The sequence below is a fragment of the Ochotona curzoniae genome, unplaced genomic scaffold (genome assembly GCF_017591425.1).
Source record: "Ochotona curzoniae isolate NIBS_2020 unplaced genomic scaffold, NIBS_Ocur_1.0 scaffold_4701, whole genome shotgun sequence".
In the NCBI taxonomy this organism is placed as follows: Eukaryota; Metazoa; Chordata; class Mammalia; order Lagomorpha; family Ochotonidae; genus Ochotona; species Ochotona curzoniae.
Window position 1 is genome coordinate 37267739 of NW_024467122.1, and position 23341 is coordinate 37291079.

Below are 23341 nucleotides of genomic sequence, written 5' to 3' on the forward strand. Positions count from 1 at the left end.
ATGTGGGCAGATATGTGTTAATATGATGTTAGATTTTCCATGAACAAAATAGCCTTTTCAACATATAACAAAATCGTTTTTATAACCAATGTAGTTCACTCCTGCATAGTAAGTTATACCAGTTTTCTTAGGGGACAGAAATGGATCAAAATAAAAGACTTTTTTTAGATTAAAAATTTTTCTTTATATGTTACAGCAAAAATGACAATCTTTGCTACCAAAAGTAACTATGCTAAATGGTTTTTTTCTTCCTTTTTGCAAACCAATAAAAACTACATATAACAGACATGGGTCCCTGCCCCCACTTGGAAGACCCAGCCCAGGACTCCTGACTTCCGCCTGGACCAATCCTGGTAGTTGTAGCATTTGAGGAAATGTGCAAGCAGCTCAAAGACCAGGATCTTTCTCTGTTCTTTTTTGTCTTTGTCTCTTTCTCTCTGCCTTCCAAAAAAAGGGACTTTTCAAAAACTCCAAACAACTAAACAACTAACATTCATGTTATTTCATCAGTATTAACGAATATGATTGTTTTTCAAAATAAATAATTTGTGCTGCAAAGTAATGTCATAGAAAGAACTCATGAAGTGTGAGTATTTACCAATAACTCCAAACTGAAAGCACACAAATCATTTCAAAGAGTAAGTCTGAACTGCACTTAAGATTTTTTTCTGTTCTTATAAAACTGACAATCCCCTGACCTATGTAGCAAACATTTAAAATTAAATTGATTTTTAAAAATAAAAAAATAAAAAGGAAAAAGAAATAACTACATGTTTTAGAATATACTGAATTTTACCTCCTTACCTTTGAATCCTTTTTGCATGGTCCAACTGACAGATTCCAACAATAGTATTGCACTGCAATAATTTCACCCCCCAAATGGAGGGGCTGTCATGAGGAAAACCTTATGAAATGTGGTTAAAAGTCAAAACTAGAGACAAATTCCCCGCAATCAAATACTATCTTGCCACTTCCTTTATTCTCTACTTCTCAACTGTGAAATTCACATACTAGCACCTCGTAAGAAATAAATCACTGTTTTTAATAAACTCTCCAGAATATAATAAATTCCAGGTTAATATTAGATTATATTTATTTTAGCTTTTAAAAATATAATTCAACTAATTTAAAGAAGAAATATGCTCAAAAACAGCAAATGGCCCAGCAGACAGCCAAAGATTGGTATTGGTTATTTCTTTTTCAGTTTTGGAATGGTTTTGTAATGAAAATGCTGTTCATCATAAAATCGCAGTGTTATATTTTTAGTGAGAATGCTAAGCCACTCCCTGCATAAAATCAATTATACTGCTAATGTTTTATTACTGAGAAAGAACAAGCAGCAGCAGTAATAGTTTTCAGGTTTTTTTTATAACCAGTGCTTCATATCGTAGTGTAAGTCTGAAATTTCTTTTTGTAAATATGAAGTACCATAGTGATTTAGGAAACAGAATTAGATTCTGTAAAGGGGCATGTTTAAATTTTCAAAAATAATCTGTAGCACTCAGTTAATTACAAATTTCTCATACAATGATATAATTGTTTTTAAGATTTTATTTTATTTTTATTGGAAAGTCAGATATACAGAGAGGAGGAGAGACAGAAAGTAAGACCTTACATCCAATGATTCACTCCACAAGCGGCCACAATGGCAGGAACTGTGCCAATCTGAAACCAGGAGCCAGGAGCTTCTTCCAGGTCTTCCACATGGGTGCAGAGTCCCAAAGCTTTAGACCATCCTCGACTGCTTTCCCAGGGCACAAGCAGGGGGATGGATGGGAAGCAGGGTGGCCAGGGTTAGAATCTGCACCCATATGGGATCCTGGCACATTCAGGGCAAGGTGAGGACTTTAGCCGCTAGGCCACCATGCTGGATCCTATGATGTAAGTCAGTGATGTCAAAAATTATAGATTTCTGAATGATAGTTATCCTAAATTTATCTCAAACTTTAGCTAAAGAGAGGAGAAAAAATGATGTCAGCTTATTGATTTATGTGCATTTATTTATTTATTTACTGATAAAGTTGAAACTACATGACATTTATTAAAATATATAACCCACATGAACATAAGTAACTCATATCCTGTACTCCTGCTGTGATTACAGGAAATTAACCACAACTGGTTTGTGTTACTTGAATTGCTAATCTCATATCTGAAATGAATTCTTAGTTTTGTCAGTAGGCCCATTAGTTTACTGTCCACATAGCTAAGTTTCTGTTTTCTTAACCCTTTATAATTGCTAACAAATTATCCCCAGTTCACTAGCTCAAACAGCATCCTGTTAGTCTCCCATATTCTGTATGTCACGCATCCACACCTACTGAATCCAGACAGAATGAGTCTTCAGTTTCATGGGATTGTCATTAGAGTGTCAGCCAGGCTGCATTGTCATCTTCAGTTCTTGGCAACTTGTAGGTTCTTGCAGCCGTTTGACTGAAGGTCTTCTTACTGGCAGTTGGCTAGAAACTGCTTAAAGTTCCCTGCCAGGCTGCCCTCCTCCCAGGTCCGTGCCCAGCCGCCCTCCTCCCAGGTCCCTGCCAGGCCGCCCTCCCTCCTCCCAGGTCCCTACCATAGTGCCCTCTCAGCTAGGTCATGGGTTGATCGCTGCTTCTTGGGAAAATCCTTAGGATTCCTTCTCCATTGCATATTAGTAAGATGGAGTCTAACATATATAACCTAATGACGGGGTGACTTTCTCACCTCTTTTGCCAAAAATCTTAACCATAATAGTAACATTTTACTACTGCTGGCATTTTCTTTTGGTTTGAAACAAATCATATTCCACCTGTACTCGTAGGGACAGTTTATAGGCGATAACACCAGCAAATGCAGAACATCAGTGCCATCTCACGATTGTCCCTGCCAATCTCCCCAATATCTCCTCCTCTTCCAACTAAGGACCTTACTTCCTATTCTACTGTGAAAATGGAAGCTTCAAAACAGAACTTCCATAAACTCATACCAACAAATACTTAATGGAGCAGCATTTTTTTTAATGCTTATTGTATCTGTGCTGGTTCACTCCCAGAATGTATTACAAATCATTCAGAAATTCAAATACTTGATTTTCTAGTTTCAGTTGTTAGATTTTTGTCATCTTTGTGCCAGGTGAGGGGGAAATTTCTTAAAGCTAAACTGCCTGTGATTTTTTAAAAAATATTAATTTAGCTTGAAAGAGTTCCAGAGTTCCAGAGAGAGAGAGAGAGAGAAAGCACTTCTGTCTTTCTGTCTTCTGGTTCACCCCCAGATGGCTGCAGTGGCCAGCACTGAGCCAGACCTAAGCCAAGAGGCTGGAACTACATGAAGTCTCTCACATGGGCAGCAGGGGCCTAAGTGTTTGTGCAGTCTACTGCTGCTTTCCCAGGCATTGCAGTTGAATTCTGGATCAGACACAGAGCTGTTGGGAGTTGACCTGGCACTCTAATATGAGATTCTGGCAGCTCATCTCGTGGTTCCATGTGCTGCTCCACAATACTGTCCCCTGAACCAGCATTTATAACCATGTGATCTGCATTCCTATTTATTGTCACAGATAAGTTTTCCCTGTTTGTATCTAAAACTAATCATTTTCAGTTGACATTACTCTTATCCTTTTTCCTTTACTCAAGAACATCTGTTCAGCAATTCTACCTTCTTTTTCTTTGATGTGTCATATTTTGCTCCACATGGGATCATCCTGATCCATCAAAGTATAAACATATCTCCCCATCTTAGAGGAATACTCTTAATTTCACATTCCTTCCCAGTTAATGCTATATTTCATTTAGCCCCATGTAGTGAAACTTTACAGAAACATTATCTCCATTCTGTGCTGTCCAAATTCTGTCTTCTCTTTCCTAAGTCCACTCCTGCCCGGCTTGTTTCCAGCATTCTACCAAACTGTTTGCCAGGGACATCGGCAGTGACCTCATGGCCAATTCCAGTTAATCATTCTCAGACCATATGTTATCTCACTGATCCACAGTAGTTGGTATATCTTCTTGCTCCTGTCACATGACGTAAATGAAAAATAGAGAATGGATGCTTTGTTTTTCGTATAGAAGACAAAGAACCGTTTGCTTCAGGACTGTGTTGTAGGAGCATTAATCCATTCATAAGCACAGATGCCTCTAAACTCAGATACGTCCCAGAAGCTTCACTTCCAAACACAGTGGCACCAGGGAGTAAATATGCCACACATGGATTTTAGAGGGAACAGAAACATTCAACCAGAGCAAACATGAGCTGAGGAATTTGGATCATTTGCTTTTCAACCTGCAGAAATGTATTGTTTGATTTTACATCTAGAATTTGAAATTCCATATCCTAAATATGTTTCCTAAAGGTGTGTTAACTTCAGTCCTCATATAACTCAGGTCTACTTTTATTTCCTTTCTAATTTCATAGCAGAACTACAGACTACACCAAAGTTTCCACACTCGATTTTTCCACTAGTATATCTGGGACATGATACATTCAGTAAGTCTAAAATGACTCTAAAACTTGTTGCTTTAAAAATATACAGAAGTTTATATCTTCACCCATACCTGATATAGTTTATCATTTCACTCAGTAAAAGCAAAAATGTTCAAATTAGCAGCAGGTAGCTTCTAATATTTATCCTTTTATGAACTTCAGATTTGTTCCAAATATTCACTTTTCTCAGTCAGACCTACCTGACCATCCTTTCCATATTGGAATCTGACGACCTCATCCCCAAAGAATTCTGCCTTGGCTTTGCTTGTTTTTTTTTTTTTTTTCCTACTCATCCATGATAATACTTTGCTTGTAGTGATGTATGGGAATATAGAATGTGTTATTTCTTCTTTAATGTATCTGAAACACTAGCCTGGAACATTATAGGTCCTGAAAAAAATATCAGTTTCTAAAATTAGAAGAATAGGATTACACTCTGAGTTAAATCTCATACTTTTACAGTTCTTCAAGTGGAATTTTACAGATACATTTTCTCTAAAAGTATGAAACTAGAAAATGATGATTTTGAGTAAATCACTTAAGCTAATGCAACATATCCTTCTTTCTTTCCTACGTATTTTATATCTTATAGTAATCAAGAGCAGTGTGAAAACCAGATTATGCTTCAAGTACAATTATTGTCAAAGTTTCCTGACAAAGTACAAAATTTAATTTTTAAATCTTTCAAGGTGCATTTGTATAGTGTCTTTATAATGTTTTTTTCTGAAGTATATTTAAGAGAATTCTAGGATAAAATGGTGAATTTTCAATGTTTTAAATGAACATATTAAATTTTTATCATGTTTTATATACTTTGTTTATCAAATAATGAACTTTAAGAAATTGCCAGTATGAGGTATAATTTCTTATGGTTCTGCCTAGCGTATGTCATACACCTGTACATGCCCAAGCCCTTGTGTATTCATAAGAGTAAATTCAATCAAAACATAGAATTCATATTAATAAATGGAAGACTAGCTTTAAATTTGAAGAATAAGCTGTAATATCATAAAAACGTTGATTTTAAGTTGAAATATGCATTTATTGAAATGTTTATAGTATCCCCATCTCATGATATTGTTGAAGGAGAACAAAAAGCATAACAATTTTTATAATCATATACAAATATAGTGGCATAACAATTACAATGAGACAAATAAATAATTACCAGCAAAGAACTACTTTTGGAAAAAAATATGTTTATTAAGCTTTAAAATGTTGCATAAAATATTATAGTACCAGGGCTAGCTTTATTGTGTAGTAAGTTTCCTGTGGTTTGTGATATAGCATCCAGCGTTAGAGTACCAGTTGAAGCTCCTCGCTGTTCCATATTCTGATCCATCTGGCTGCTAACATGCCTGGGAGAACAGCTAAAGACGGGCCCAAGAACTTGGGGCTGCTGCCACCCAGATTGGTCGATTCCCTGGCTGGTAGCCTGTATCTGGCTGTCATGGCCTTTTGACAGGTGAATCACCAAATAGCTCTCTCTCCCTTTCGTTTCCTATCCCCCTCCCTGCCTTCTTTGTCATTCTGCCTTTCAAATAAGTAAATAAATAATTTCAAAAAGGCACTGTAATATTAACACAAACAGATGTATAAATGGTTAGTGAACAGTATAGAGATCTGTGACCCAAATCCAAGCAAATATGTGAGTTTTACTCTATGATAAAGAAAGGCATCATAATTTAGGATTAGAGCTGTAGACTTTCGGGCACCATTCCTGACTTCAAGTATTGCCACATACTTCTTAAATTTCAAGCATTATCTTTAATTTTACCATTTATGTTTACTTATGAAATGAAAATAATGTCTACTGTGTATAGTCTTGATTCTGAAATGAACCAATCTACCTAAAAGAATTACAACATGACCTAGGTCTAGAGAAATATGTAAGTATCACTTTAATTTATTTTAGAAGACAGATTGCTTGTCATTTTGAAGCATGAATTTCTTACCTCATAACGTCAAAATGAATGATGATGTCAGAACTCAGGCTTTGCCGTTAATTTTGTCAATAGCAGGGTTTTCAAATGGGTTTTCCCTCGCTGTTTTTTAAAGTATGAACAGCATTTGACCAATTTCCAGTTCTTTAAGCAAAAAGGCAGGAGAGCAACAATAATAGAAACTCTGTAATTTGATTATCTTTCCTTCTGCTTTATAAATGCCAAAGAACTTCTTTTGAAGAATACGCTGAGCTCATTAGCTAGTCAAGATGTAACGATTAACCTGTTCTGTATAATATGGTTTAGGAACAATCCTGGGGGATTGGGGAAAGGGCACATCATCCCAGTTTAACTTTTGAAGATAAAAGAGATAAGATAGGATGTTAACTACACAGATTTGAAAATTTTTCAAAGTACTAACACTTAGGTATCTCCATTGAGGTGTGATCGATTATACTGCTCAACCTTTGTGTAGTTTAGATGTTGAAATGAAAATAAGAAATGTGAAAAAAGAAGGATATTTTAGACTATAGTGCTGACATACGTGACTGTGCCCTTGAGGTAAATCAAAATCCCTTCCAATACTGTAAAGAAATCTCAAGAGGTCCAAAATTAAAACCGTAAGACTATTTTATGGAAGTATGGTATTTGAAATAAACATAATTTTCTCATGGAAGAAGGAAATCTAAAGCAAAAAAGAGTAAGTTTGAATGTATACACATTTTGGTATAGCAGAACACCAAACTTTTAGAAATCTTTGTGCTATTTCACTGACCAATTACATCTGTTTATCTTAATATCGCACTACTTCTATTGTGGCTTTTGTTTTGTTAATGCTGAGTGGAGCACATGTTACAAATAAGTATTAGCAGAACACACAATTAATAAGCAAAAAACAATAACATCTTTGGAAAATATGTTGAAGACATGTGACAGTTAATTAGCTTCTCTACATGGTAATAATGCCTGGATTCCCCAGGATGGGAAAGCAGTAAATTGGGTAAAGATTATTAAAAAGCCATTTACAGATGAGAAAATAAAATGTTCAATAAATATATAAAATATTTAATTGCTCTAGGCATTAAGGAAGTAAGACTCAAAATTACAAGGTTTTTACTTTTCTTGGACTGAATAGACAAATTTTTGTTTTTGCGTCAATAACATAGAAATACGAGAATTGATATGTAATTTTATAATTCAAAATGCTACCAAGGGTATAGGAAATAAGCTTGCTTGTATTATGTTGGTATAAGAACATCTGCATTGCAGTTTTTTTTTGCATCCCCTATAAGATTAATTCACTAAAATAGGCTCTAGACAAAATACTGCATATTGCACATTATTTACAGTGTCTAAAGTTATAATGAGGAGAGCAAATATATGTTAGTATGTAAACTATCTCATATTACTTATTCATACCATATTAACAGAAGAAAGCTAAATTGCTTGGAAACATCTGACTCTAATTATCACAGAGAAGAAAGCATCTTTTCACATATCCTTGGTGTGATGACAAAGTATGACTTTTTTCTGCTTATAGGTCTATTTCATTTTCTGAAATGTTAGCTAAGAGAATGCAAAACAGGATGGAAAAGATACTGCACTTGTGCTACACACATTTTAAAGAAGGTGAAATGGTCTCAGGGAAAGGATTTGATTGCTTTTGACATCTTAGCCTGGATTTGAGTTGCCTGAGCTTTTTTCTTAGTCTAGGGGTGCTTTATGGAGGAGTTCGAGGAAGGATCCCTAGAGAGAGGTCTCAGACCCAGAAAGGCCGTTAGTCACTGACAAACTGAGTGGAATTTGTTTCATAAGTGAGTGTTACGTTGAATTAAGTTACTGTGTAATACATGTAACTTTTTTTCATTCATCGTGTTATAAAGGATATTAATATGTTAAAGTTTGTCATTTATAAAAATTACCTCTGGAGAGTCTTATCTGGTAGGTCTAACATGAGATTAGGCACCTGTAACAGAAACATTAGAGAAATGTTTTTTGAAACCTTAAAATATTTTGGAAATGTTTACTATATAATAAGTGTGCATTAGTTGATTTTGAAGTTATACCTGTAGTATATAAAACTGTCCCTTTTACTCAAGCTTTGATTTGACAAGACTTTTTTTTTATGAAACAATACATTTTGTTCTTTGAAACACTAAATTGAAAGCATTTGTACAGAATTTGGAAGATACTTTTTAAATTGAGAATAGTAAGGGTTTATTAATGAAAAAACATAACTTAGTTTTTTTATACAAAAGTGATTTTTCAGATAGCCTCAATGGGCTTTGATTATTATCAAATAAAGGCATAATTTTTCTTATTTTGGCGATATTTGTATTCAGATAACATATAGTAGTTTTAAAGAGATTATTTAGCAATATTGCTGTCAGATTTATGGAAATAAAACATACCAGTGCTTTTTACCCACAGGGATTCTTTGTTAACTTCTAGATTTGTTCATAGGCCGTGCTGTACACCTAGTTTTCCATACCTAGTGAGGGAATCAGCTCTCCCTGATGACAAGTCACACTTTGTCCTGTTCCCAAGTCAGTTTAAAAAAAACACAGTTGAACATCAGATTACATGGCTTTCAGTCCCTTTCAGCGGTACGATTTTATGTGAAGACATTTATATGTTTAGGAAAAGCCTAGGCTTTTCATATTTTCAGATTCAAGGGAATGAGTTCATTAAATAGTTGCTTTGTAATATTATCTATTTTACATACCATGCATGCTCAGGCATAGGTAGATACGTAGGATATCATGTTTAATATTAGCTTATAGGTAAGCAAGTTTGCCATTTTTTTGTCTTTTTGGATCTGCTCCTAGATAAAGTTAATTTTTTGTTATTGTTGTATTAAGAAATTTGATGCCTACTCACCATAGAATAAGAAATTGTTTTATTTTGTTTTGTTTAGTTATGTATTTGGGGAGAGACCATATGAGCTCTCCAACCCACTGATTCACTTCCCAGTGTCCACCATAGCTAGTTGACCAGACTGAAGCCAAGAGGTGGGAGCTCAACCCAGCTCTTCCAAATGAATAGCAAGAACACAGTTGCTCCAGCCATCATGGCTACCCCCCAGGTCTTTATTCTCAAGACTGTCATTGGTCTGGAGGCAGAGCTGGATATTGGACTGCTGCTCTGTTTAGCTATATTTTTTTCTTTTTGTACTTAGATGATGATGCACTTACTCACTCTTTAAAAATATTTTCTAAAAAGAAATCTTGTTTGATTAGATCACTTCAAATTGCTTTTAAACAAATAATAAGAATCTTAAAAGTATGTTCTTACTTGAAAGTCATGAAATATTACAATTGAACTACTTTAATGCATAACCAATTGAAGAACCTAATTTTGTAACTGACAATACAATTTGTTAAATTGCAAAAATACATCTATATATAAATGTATTACAGAACATTTATCTTGCATATGAATGAATTAAAATAATTCATGCCATTTTCATGTTTTAGAGACAACCATTTGTGACTTTCAGACTTTAAATATTGAGATGCTGAATTACAGGCAGCTTTTTCTTTTTTAAAAAGATTTATTTATTTTTATTGCAAAGTCAGAAATATGGAGAGGAGGAGAGACAGAGAGGAAGATCTTCCGTCCGATGATTCACTCCCCAAGTAGCCACAATGGCCAGTGCTGCACCAATTCGAAGCCAGCAGCCAGGAACTTCTTCCAGGTCTCCCACACGGGTGCAGGGTCCCAAGGCTTTGGGTCATCCTTAACTGCTTTCCCAGGCCACAAGCAGGGAGCTGGATGGGAAGTGGGGCTGCCGGAATTAGAACCAGTGCCCCTATGGGATGACAGAGCATTCAAGGATAGGACTTTAGTGCTGGGCCCTCTTTTTCTTTCTTTCTATTTTTTAATATATTCTCTTTAGAAAACTGTTAGCAGAAATTAAAATATAAGAATTGCATAATCAGTATAAAATAAACATGCAATTATGATTTCAATAATGTCTTAAATTATATAAAAGTATGTCACATCAGTATTGTCAACAAATAATATTTTAGTGGTAAACTGATTTAAAAATTCACGAAAACAAAATAAAAATACAAATTATGAAAGATTTATTTATAATTAATTGCTTGGCCACATAATATTAAATTCAGACATTTTTAAGCATAGTTGAAATATTACTTCCCATATTACCATATTTAATTTGGTTACAGCACAAATATTAACCCATGAGCAAACTCAAAATATTAAAAGGCTTTATATTTCTAGATTAGCATTGTTTTCTAATCTGAAATTTTTCTTTCCACTTGATATTAGGCTTAATTTCATTATTCTTATTTATGACTTTTGTTTAAAATTTAAAAATATTTTTCTAAATCTGTTTTCCAATACTTATCAACATTCATGCAATTAGCATTTATTCATATATATTCACTTAAATATCTACTCATCTTTGTTATACCATAAGGAAAATCATAAAAATAGAGGTGTTAAGACCATTAAAAATCTGTTCATTATTTGAAAAATGAAACAAAGGGCAGAAAAATATAGAAAGAAGAAAGGGGTTTGAGGAAATGCTGAGAGGGAGAGAAATAGATATTCCATCTGCTGATTTACTCCCCAAGTGCTCACAATATCCAGCTCTGGGGCCAGGCCAAGCCAGGAGCAAGAAACCCCATTTATGGTTTCCCCTGTGAGTTATAGAGCCTCCACCTGGTCTGTGGTCCACTGTCTACACAGACACATCAGCAAGAAACTGGATGGAAAGCATGTAGCTGTTACTTTGATACTTTTACAGTATGCTCACATTGCAAGTAGTACTGTGGAGTACTGCACACCACCACCAATTTTCTATGCTTTGATTTATCTCTGTATCTTCTGCATCGGAAATAGTGCTTGGCATAGTTGATGCTCAAAAATTAATAAATTGGTTTTTAAACTGTTTACTCAGTTTTTGCAGAAATGCATTTATCTAGTGGCTTATTTTTGGAATAATTTTCCATGTTGTTTTGCTGCACTTTTTAAATAAAATAGGGCTGGATGCTATAGCCCTGTGGCTAAAGTCCTTGTCTTGCATGCACCACGATCCCATATGGGCACTGGTTCATGTCCCTGTGACCCTACTTCCCATCCAGCTCCCTGCATGTGACCTGGGAAAGCAGTCGAGGACGGCCCAAAGCCTTGGGAGCCTGCACCCACGTGGGAGATTCAAAAGAGACTTGTGACTTCTGGCTTCAGATCAACTCAACTCCTGCCATTATGGCCATTTGAGAAGTGGACCAGTCTATGGGAGACCTTTCTCTCTCTAACTGCTTTTCTCTGTGTATCTGCCTTTCCAATGGAAAAACAAAATCAAAACGAATCTTTAAAAACCAAAATCAAAGTAAAAGTTTGTTTTAAGGAAAAAACTCATTTGAAATCCAGTATCTATTGTTCCCTTCACTTCACTCTCAGCTGCATGCAATGTTTGTATTATTCAAATACCAATTACATGTTTATGTATTTTTTAAAATTTCATATTGGTGTTTCCATATTATTTTATATAAGACCTCCCTACCATTTAGTATACATGACATTCTCCATGTTTCCATGTTTTGAATAATTTCCCAGATAGACTGCAGAATGAAAGAAGTTAACTAAAATTCATGCTCATTGCATAAATTTGTGACTACTACAGGGTATTTCCAAAATGCAATACAAACTGTCACAAATACTTCTTTAAAAGAAAAATTTATAATTTATTCCATTCATTACTAACATTTAATTTGCTTAATTTTGGTTTGAGTACTTGTTCTAATTTTCATATATTTTATTATTTGGGAAGTTAAATATTTTTCTTTTTGTTTTACTGACTTCTTAAATATCATTGTGTAATGAATTGGTGGTTCTGTTTTACCTCTCCCTAGATAACCTTATCTATTATCATGACTTTAAATTCTATTTCTGTGTTAACTTATATATTTCCTCTGATCCAGACTCATTGCCACTCACTTGTTTGCTATCTTACGGTTGTCTGGTAGGCATTTCAGGGTGTCCAAAGTGGAATTCCTTTTATCATCACCTTTTACCCCTTTTCCTACAAAGGTACTTTAGTGACCATAGTCACTATTTTTATGTTCATAACCTTTTCTTTGTTAAATATTAAATTCAATTTAGAACATTATATCAAGACCACTGTTACCGTATAAAAGATACAGATACTTCAGATGTACTTTTTTAAACAATCCACAACCAAGTACTTTGAACATTCATGTTGTTATGTATGTCCTGGAATAAGAGGGCGAAGAAGAGGTTTAAAATAGTAATAAAGATAACAATGGTTTCAAACAATTTTTTAAAACTTGAAAAATGGGAACACAATTTCAGTTTAAAAATTCTAGCTTGGTAAGCATAAAATTATTTTCATTTTAAAAATAACAGTCTATCCTGTATAGTTTATCATTTAAATACCTTCCTCTTTTCCTCATAGTTACTTATTTCTCATGGTTTTCTTTTTGGATATAATTGTTTCTAGAACATTTATTGTCTTGAAATTATAAGAATCATTGGAAGGGCTGCTCTCCCTGTCCCTCTGTTTACCTAGAAAGTATTGAGTTGTTTTTTTTTTTTCTGCTTATTCCAATGTGTATTCTTCTCTTGGACATAATGTGATGTATCTTTAAAATATTCTCATCATTCACCAGAAGAAATAAAATAATAATAATGCTTCAAGGGTAAAGTGAAATAATGTGAAGAGAAAGGGGAGAAAAAGAGTGTAAACTTCTGGAAGAAGACAAAAATTAGTACAATTGCTTTTAAAACTTCAAAGGGCACTTAATGTTTGTTGTTTAAAGATTTATTCTTTTACTTGTTAGGCAGAATTTACACAGAGAATCTTCCATCTACTGATTTCGCTCCCCAAATGGCTATAACACCACTGCGACAGCTGAGGCTGGGCCAGACTGAAGCCAGGAGCCAGGAGTTTTTTCTGGGTCTCCCACGTGAGTGATAGGGGCCTAAACATCTGATGGGAGGAGTGACTGGAGCATCAGCTCCGAAGACTGATGAGATCCCCACCATTTTACACCTGCTGAAGCTTTAACTAGTTACTTTCCTTGGGTTCCAGTACCCTTAAGTTTCAGTTTTGATTTCCCTTAGGTTTCAGTTCCTTAAGTTTTGGTTTCTTAAGGTTAGGTTTTGGTTTGTTTAATTTCTGAAATTTTCGGCTCTTTAGTCTCACGTCTAATCTTTTTCCCTGACAGCCCTATCCACCAATCCCTTGCGGATCCATAACCATGGCCCCGCCTACCACAGCATCTACCAATCCCTGTGTGACCCTGTACTCCCAGTATCCGCCCCTGTGCTATAAAAGCATGCTCCCTCTTTCTCTGGGTTCTTTGCTCCCCCTGCTGTTGGTTTTCTGCTGTCTCTGATATCTGCTCTGGGCTCTGAGCTCTGGACTCTACTTTCTCAGATCTCCCAACTCTTAGTTCTCTTGGTTCTCAGCTCTTCATGCTCTCTGCTCTGCTCTTTACTCTTCTCTTTCTCCTTTGGAGTCCCCTCCTGTCACTATAGCAAGAGATCTCTCGTTTTGTCTCCCTGCTCTCTGCCTTCTCCCCCTTCCTGCAGCCATCTTCCTCTATCCTGTTTTGTCTCCCTTTCCACTGCTACTTCTCCATCTGGAATAAAGAACTCCTGTGTGACTCTCTCTACCTGGATTCTTGGGTTAATGGCCAAAATTCTTAATGCTTGGACCATCCTCCCCTGTTTTCCAGGCCATTAGGATGGGAAGTGGAACAGCCAGGAGTTGAACAGACCACTCAAATGGGATGTGGCAGCTTTACACAGGCTATGCAAGCTCCAAGACACTTAATCTTACATTGCAGATCTTTTTTTTTTTTTTGTGCTAAAAATGCTATTGTGTGAAACAAGGAAAAGGAAGGAAATTCACTGCTATCAGTTAAGGCCTATAGTTATGATTCAAAAGAAACTATAACTTGAGCCATTATATTGATCTAGGGCACAATTTGATCAAGTAAACACAAATATATTTGTATTGTAGACCTTTTGAATGAACCACTTTTTGTATCATCATGAAACCTAGACACAAATTTAAGAGGATGAAACTGAAGCTGGTATTGTGAGTCAGTGGGCTGAGTCACCGGTTATGACTCCAGCACACCATGATGGAATGCTGGTTCTAGCCCCACATGCTCTTCGAATTCAGCCGTGTACCCGTGGGCTTGGGAAAGCAGCACAAGAGTCTGGAACAGGTGGACCTTTTCCACTTTTATGGGAAAACTGAATACAGTTCCAGACTCCTGATTTGGTCCAGCCTGACCCTGGCCATTTTTTCCATCTGGGAAAAGAACCAAGAGATGTCTTTCCCTCCTTATGTCACTGCCTTTTGAAATAAAAAACAAGAATTACAGAAAACTTTAAGAAAAACATAGTATCACAATGAAAATTTAGGAAGATGACATTTAGTGACTGTACATCTGTTGATTTCATTAGTGTTTTCGTAAGATTAAGGTAGCTGCACATTTATATTTACGAATATTTAAATATGTGATAGGGTATCAGGTTTTTAGACTTTACAGATAACAGAGACAGTTATTCTTGTCTTAAGAACCAGTCATACATTTATACACATGAACACACAAACACGTTAACACACACAGATGATGTAGCCATGAAATCTTCAACAGTGTGTTATTTATTTCTTATACATATCCAGATTTTTTTGCTTTACATTCTTAACAATTATCTGGTTAGAAACTTCTATCAAATGCAAATGTGAAGTGCTAAATTAAATAAGGCATTTTTCTTTAGGAAGGTATAATTTAGTAAGAGATAAATATCTGTTGAGCTGCAGTCAGCATTCATTAAATAACATAATAGAAAATGTAGAAAAATACTTTGACACTTCAAATATTAGGGAGTCAGGTTTGACTTTATAAAGTACGTTGTATTTAAACTGCTCTTGCGTGACATGTAAGCTTTCAACAAAGATTTATGAACAGTGTGTGTACATAGATAACCTTCCAGTCAGTTGGAACAAATGAAAGAACAAAAGCAAAGACAGAAAAACAACTAATATCGACTATAGTCAGGAACCTGTCATGCAAGATGAAGCTGGGAAAACAAGTTAGGGAATTTTGAATGTCTAGAAAAGCAGTATAGATAATTCAGTGGCAGGTTTAAGGGGTGCTCATTGAAGTATTTTTTCTTTCATAATGTTGCAGTAAATGCTCATCACCAAGCTTCTCAAATTGCATGATTTGGTAGATGGTGAATTATAAGTGATCTGACAAGGATTACATAATTTCACAGTGAGACCTCCTATCTCAACTACTGATTCTTGAGACTATTGTACCACAGTATACTAAACATGGGATTTTGCAGTCAGTAGGACTGCACAAAAGCATTTGGACAGGAGGAAATACCAATGGCACATAACAGAATGTAAAAATCTAGGGAGTAACGGAAGTCGCAGATATCTTTCAGGGTTAAAATTTGGGGTTGGCTGTGAGTACAACAAAACCATACGTGAGAAAAGACAGCATGTACTTATGATGACAGGTAGATACTCCTATGAAACATATTGCCTGTATTAAAAGTAAGTAGATTAGTGACAAGTGACATTGTTTGTGGTACCAGAATCTGTATTGGAGTTTCTTAGTTCAAACCCTGACTCCTCTTCCGATTCCAGCTTCCTACTAACATACTTTGAAGAGGTGGGGAGACCACAGGTTATTCAGTTCCAACCTCTCGGCTTCAGCTTGGCTGACCCTGGCCGTTGTGAGAGTCTGAGTATTGGACCAGGGGATGGAGATCTCTCCTTACCACCACTCGCTTCCCTGTTCTTTTCTGTTTTTCGAGTAAACTAATACAGCATTTTATAAACTAAGTAGATGAAACAGGCATATAGAGTTATAAGAGCTGATTTTAAATTCTGTGTAGGTACTTGTATTCTTGAAGCTATTTTTCATATCTTGTCAAATCAGTGCATTTCTTGCTATTATTTTTGTACTTAAAGCCTATAATCCAAAGAAAAGATCATACTTTTTTTTTTCAATTTTCTTTGGGTGAGAATTCAGTAAAAACCCATCAAAATAGGCAATTGCATCTCCAGTGGACACTACTAACTAAAGCCTCAATGCCCAATGTTTACTATTTAAGGAAGTGAAAGATATTTTTCCTAATTAGTCTGTGTAAGATGTGTCTTGGTAAAAGATAATCTAATCTTGACTATTAGGCATTGAGAAACACGCTATTGTTTTGGTAGTATGTGATATTAATAAGAACACAAAATACTTTTAGATTCTGTGTGGTCATTTACAGATTATAACAATTCAACTCAAAGAGACTTATATAATTGATTTTGCTCTGGCTTTGCATCAAGCTATATTTAGATGCCAAAATGCTCTCAGGTTTTCTCTCATTCAGTTTCTAGAACCTCTTTTTAACTAACTCTTAGCTTTATTTTAAATCTGATTCATTCTCTTCTTATATTATGGCCAGACTTAGACTCCCTTATGTTAGGTACACAAATACCTCCATCTATCTTCCTAACCATTCTTTGGCTAGGTCTCACTGTACCCCCCTGTATTGTGTGCTGATCCCACACAATTGCTAGAGCTGTGGAAAAAGTGACAGGTCATACCTGGATTGTATTTTGTTCCTAGCGGTGGTGAAAGACTATCAGCCTCATGCATAGCACAGACACTAAGCAAGAGTGTTTTCTAGTGCAAGCCTTGAGGTTCTGTTGCCAGAAGAGGAGACCTTACATACCAGCCATATGAGTGAGTGGAGAAACAAGGAAGTGGACTAGGAGACACCCTCTACTGATAGGAATTACTGTTTATGTGAAAAGTCACACATAATCAGGATATAATCCAGCAACCCCAAATAATCTATACTATTGACTGAAAGATGTCATATTACACTGAAATTTGCTTTTTATCTGTTTTCAGGTTACATTTTATAGAACAGTTTAGTAATTTTCCTGACCGGATGATGAGGAGATATGATGCTTATGGATACTGATTCCTTTTTAGCTCAAAGTCCATAATTAATTAGACTTCTTATTTAGCAAAAGAGCAAAATTTATTTATCTTAATGCTTATTTTTAGTACATACCCATATTAAAACTGACCTATACAGCAGTTGTCATTAATCACCATAAGAATCTTAAAGAAATTATTTTATGATTGCAAATATAGAAATAGTAATTTCACCATCAGTTTTCAAAAGGTTTATGTATTTTACTTGAGAGTCAGAATTGCAAAGAGAGGGAGAGTCAGAACGAGAGATCCTCTAACGGGTGGTTCACTCCCCATGGCCCCAACAGCCAGAGTTGGACTGTTCCAAAGCTTGGAATTAGGAGCTGCTCCTGGGTCTCCCACAGTGGTGCAGAGGCTCAAGGAAGTGTGTGAGTTATTCCCTGCAGCTTTCCCAGGCCATTAGCAGGGAGGTTACTACCACCTTTTAGGAATAGAAGTAAAAGATTCTACAGGCTAAATGTTGCTAATCTAAATATGCAAAATCTGGATATCACAAAATCTAAAACTTTTTAAGCACTAACATAATGCCACGAGTGGAATATTGTGTAACTGACTTACTGTGATGTAAAACAGTCAAAATACAAGCATACTCAAATACAATACGAATTACTAAATAAATGTAATGTTTAAACTTAGGTCCTACCCCTAAGAGTTTTCAGTACCTATATACATATTCCAAAATTTTAAAAACACAAAGCAGTTTATATAAAGGGCATTGGACTGTTAGTAAGCTTAATTATGCCCTTATCCATGATCTTGTATCTATTTGATTTACCAAATAAGAGTAAGTCTAGAATAAAGGAATTTAGGTAAAGGCTATTTTACTTAACATAACTATTTAAGTAGGTTAGTGTTAATTAACATGGGCTTAGATTTGGAACAGGAAATCTCCAAAACAGAAGCGACACTTGACAAATTTATGAAACTATTTGATAGTTTAAAAGGAGGTAGTGTGCTGGTAGTTTAGAAGTGTGAAAGACAGCCAGTGTTGTTGCATAGCAGGGTATAAGCCACAGCTTGCAACACTGACATCTTGTACTGGAGTGCCAATTTGGGCCTCGGCTGCTCAGGTTTCTATCCAGTTACCTACTAATACACCTGAGGAGACAGTGGGCCACCCACCCATAGGGAAACCTGGATGAAGATCCAGGCTCTGGGTCAGCCTAGCCCAGGCCTGGCTCATCTGGGTATTTTGAGAGTGAAGCAGATCAAGGAAGATCTGGTCTTCCTTCTGTGTCACGAATAAGTAAGTCAGACTTCAAAACGTGAAAGAGATTTAGATAAATATGACTACTGTCTTTCAGAAATTTTCTACTTCTTATTAATATAAAGAGAATACTTATGATATATTTATTGGTATCATAAGTACAATTCTTATTTGTATCATAAGTTCAATTCCAAAAAGATAATCACACTCCTCACTCCCCTGCCCCCAGCCCGCAGTCCTGCCTTCTCTCTCTTCATCGAGTTTCCTAAGACATAATTTTAATGCATTGCATATTTGGATTTATTTTTCATTTGCCACAGATCATAACTTTGAACAAATAAAAAGTAAAAAGACCCCAATGAGAGTTATATACCAAAGTGACCATTTCACAGATTTTCTTACTTGTTCTTTCCATTTAGACTTCTCCATACTCTTTGTGCCATTTTTTTGTCAACATATTTAAGATTTTATCATGCTGTCATGTTTACACACACATTTTGCTCCATCTGTGAATGTTTTAACGACTGTGTGTCTCTCTAGCTTCCAGTAGAGGACTGGGCCTCTCAATAGGCACTCTCAAATCTAGTTAATCATAAATTAAATGGAGGGGAATGAGCATTTCTAACCGTGAGAAACGGATTTGAGTTGGTCATACAGATGTTACACAAAATAATTTATGTGCTGTTTTAAGATTCAGTTGTTAGCTTTACACCCCTAAGTTCTTTAGAACTAAGGGTATGTGTTTATGTAAGTGTATTATCAGGCTACATTAATAAAAAAAAAATCCACATTTGTAATTAAAGTTTGCGGTTTATCATTGCATATCATTGTTGAACAATGCAGAGATTTTTCCTTTGGTAAAAATCATATGCCTATATCTAAAAAATGCACAGAAAGTCCATCTTGCTTTGTTTTCCTTCTCCCTTTTTTCCACAGCAGTATTGAGTCTTTCACCATCTCTAAGCCCCCACATTGGTGTCTCCTTTCTTCTTCACTCTAGCCTAAATGTAAACTGTAAATATGCTACTTGCTTTACAATATTATGCAAATGAATAGCTTTTTCTTTTTGTTCCACCTCCTTTCCAGAAGGTCTGTTTCCTGCATAGGGTCATATTACATTAATAATTGTACAGATAGATATAAACACAGCCTCTTTAATTTTTCAGAGATAAATGCCAGTGTAAGTCCAGAAGTGATTTCATGTCCTGGTATCCAAAGTACAATTTGATAACCTATTTCATCACTAGTCACTATACATATTTCTGTTTATTAAATTAAGAATTTAATGACTGCATTTTTATTTCTTTTAATTTCTTAATATCTGTAATCTTATACAGAATTGTCTGTTGCCCAAGGTTAGGAAATATATTACATTTCAAATACTAAGATATGAGCAAATCGCGATACACCTTTATTTAATATGTATGTGGGTGGACAAATAAGACTTAGCAGCAAACTTTTGTGACCTATGTCAGTATGAGATAAAATTACATTTATGATTGATAGGTATTTTATCTAATAGTATTTCAAATAATTAAAAGCAAATTCCAGAAAGTAGTACTAACCACATAAAAACATCTTTACTATTGAGATAGTTGATATGACATGGTGCCATTCTTTAATTTGCAAAGACACAGACCTTACAGATGATGTTTACTTTTAGGAAAAGCTAATATATTTCAGAGGTATATGTTGTTTCAGAATGTTTGAAAAGTAGAAAGAAAGAAAACTTAGTAAAGAGAAAGACAAACTTGTGAAGACAAGCTCTTGTCTGGGAATGTCAGCACGAGGCCCACATTGGTATATTGTCTTAACCACCAGTCCTCACTTAAAAAAAATCCATAAACATAATAAACAGAATTTGAAAATTATGTATAACATAGCAGAAATTAATGTATTATCTTCATGCATTTTATAAAGCTTAGGATGTTCTTGTAGAGATGCTATAAAATGATAAATTCTAATATTTATTATCAACAACCTGTAGGATTTCCTCCAATATGAACTTTTCCTGTTTACTTTTGTTCCTGGGTTATCATCATGTGAATCAGCAGTAATATTACAGCATCATATAATGCTAGATATTTTTATATTTTTACATTGTTGAATTATTAATACATTTTCCATAACATTACATGAAGGTACTATACGTTGCCAGCTCATAAATGTTTTCAAGAGCATTTTATCATGAGTATGATTTTTAGAAAAAAATGCTTATTTAAAAACATAACCATATGTAATACTGAGAGACATATATCCTTAAATTTCTCAATATTTTTGTGCATGAAACAGGATTGATTCAGATTTTTTATTATGATTGGCATAGTGAACCATCATGATTTCACTTTCCACTTATTAGTTTTCCAAATAACTTTCTAGAAAAAAGAAGTCTGGACAAAACACATGTTAAAAAGTACTGCTCCATCTAATTCTTAATGTACAATGCAAATTAGAGGGTATAAGGAATATGTTTGACATCCATAACAAATATTTCCAAAAAATATATTTCCATAAAATTAGATGATTATAAAACATATTGCAGCAAAATAAAATTTTACCATGATTACAAATTATATGCAGGAAGAAAATAGAGAAGTTTGCACGTGTGTGTGTGCAAACAAGCAAGAGGCGACCTCATCAGAATTTGCATTATACTTCCCTGTTTGCTACCATTTCCAAGTGCAAAGTTGTAGAAAATGCATGGCTATATTACTAAAAATAAAACTTTACTCAGGTTTAACCTTTAAAAATAAAGTGCCAAGTCTGCTAAAATTAACTAATGAGTCTACTCAAATTTCAATAAGTTCTCTCCACCTGCCCACTTTATTATATGGAAAAAGAAAGGAGTTGACTTCAGTGCTTTGTCAGTGACACAACAATCCCAAGTATTGAGGTAGAACCTCATCGTATGTACCTGCATGCTACCAAAACAAAATGCCAAGTTCTAGTAACTCTGCTTTAATCTGGGAAAGTCATAGAAAATTCCATATTGACTTTATCCGAATCTACTGTGTTTGTGCTTGAATGTTTCACAACAAATAAATAAACACACCTCTCCTTCAAATGTTTACCCTGGTTTCTTGTAGTAGGCCATATGACTGCAGGAATTCTTCAGTGTCTTTTGTTAATAGAGTATCCCTGTTTTTTAAAAAGTGAATTATGTGCCTAATCAATAATACTAATTTCGCAATTGTAGCTAGATAATCTAGGTAGTATAATTCTCAAATAGCTGTAACATACACAAAGCCATTGGAAATTCTAAAATTACTAATTATTTGGAAATCCCGTTTATTTTTTTAAAATTTAAAGTGTCAGTGTGGTAGATAAATTAAATGTTATTAATCATTTTATTGGTCTTCATCTCAAAAACAATCATGAAAATATATTTGTGAATAATAAATACCAATTATTAGATGAAAAGGAACATGAAATTAATGTTTTGAAGGCACTTAAGGTAAAAATTTTCTACTGTTATCTATTACATTTGCATTATAATCCTGCATTCTTTGTTTTTATGGGTTTTGAGGAAAAGTGTTTTTTTAAAGCTTTAGTAGGTGAAGAGTAATTAACCGCCTTGTGATTTTGGAGCTATATAACAATGTTAACAAGTGGTGTATAATTATGCTTCCTTTTTTAACATGCTAACTTCTTATTTTTTACTGCTAACTGCACAGAGACCTAAACATTTTTGTTTAATAATTTAGATCTGAAAATTGCTTTTACCTTTGGAAATTTTAAATTTAAAGACAACTGAATTAAACTATGATAAAAGCCACTTTTAGTTGTGATATTTGTCTTTCATAATTATGTTTAAGCTAGTTTTCAATTTGTTGTTTTGCTTTTTCTAGGATAGCAAAGTAATATAATGTGTATGCGCAAAGCGGAAGTATTATTTATACGTATTTTTTTTAATTACAGGTAAAGATTATAGTTCCCAACAGCACAGCAGGTCTGATAATAGGGAAGGGAGGTGCTACTGTGAAGGCTATAATGGAGCAGTCAGGGGCTTGGGTGCAGCTTTCCCAGAAACCTGATGGGATCAACTTGCAAGAGAGGGTTGTCACTGTGAGTGGAGAACCTGAACAAAACCGAAAAGCTGTTGAACTTATCATCCAGAAGATACAAGAGGATCCACAGAGTGGCAGCTGTCTCAATATCAGTTATGCCAATGTGACAGGTCCAGTGGCAAATTCCAATCCAACCGGATCTCCTTATGCAAACACTGCTGAAGTGTTACCAACTGCTGCGGCAGCTGCAGGGTTATTAGGACATGCTAACCTTGCTGGCGTTGCAGCCTTTCCAGCAGTTTTATCTGGCTTCACAGGCAATGACCTGGTGGCCATCACCTCTGCACTTAATACATTAGCCAGCTATGGATATAATCTCAACACATTAGGGTTAGGCCTCAGTCAAGCGGCAGCAACAGGGGCTTTGGCTGCAGCAGCTGCCAGTGCCAACCCAGCAGCAGCAGCAGCCAATTTGTTGGCCACCTATGCCAGTGAAGCCTCAGCCAGTGGCAGCACAGCGGGCGGTACGGCGGGGACATTCGCATTAGGTAGCCTGGCTGCTGCTACTGCTGCAACCAATGGATATTTTGGAGCTGCTTCTCCCCTAGCTGCCAGTGCCATTCTAGGAACAGAAAAATCCACAGATGGATCAAAGGATGTAGTGGAAATAGCAGTGCCAGAAAACTTAGTTGGTGCAATACTTGGCAA

General features: G+C 35.2%; 1 protein-coding gene across 6 annotated transcripts in view; it reads left to right on the forward strand.

Annotated features, from left to right (window-relative positions):
• The window catches only part of NOVA1 (NOVA alternative splicing regulator 1), a 131152-nt gene that overhangs the window by 105523 nt on the left and 2288 nt on the right, over positions 1-23341 (forward strand). For all 6 annotated transcript variants that reach the window (XM_040968696.1, XM_040968699.1, XM_040968697.1 and 3 more), the window contains one exon: positions 22545-23341. This exon is cut by the window's right edge and continues 2288 nt beyond it. In XM_040968696.1, coding sequence (XP_040824630.1) covers positions 22545-23341 — 797 coding nt within the window. The remainder of the gene's footprint in view (positions 1-22544) is intronic.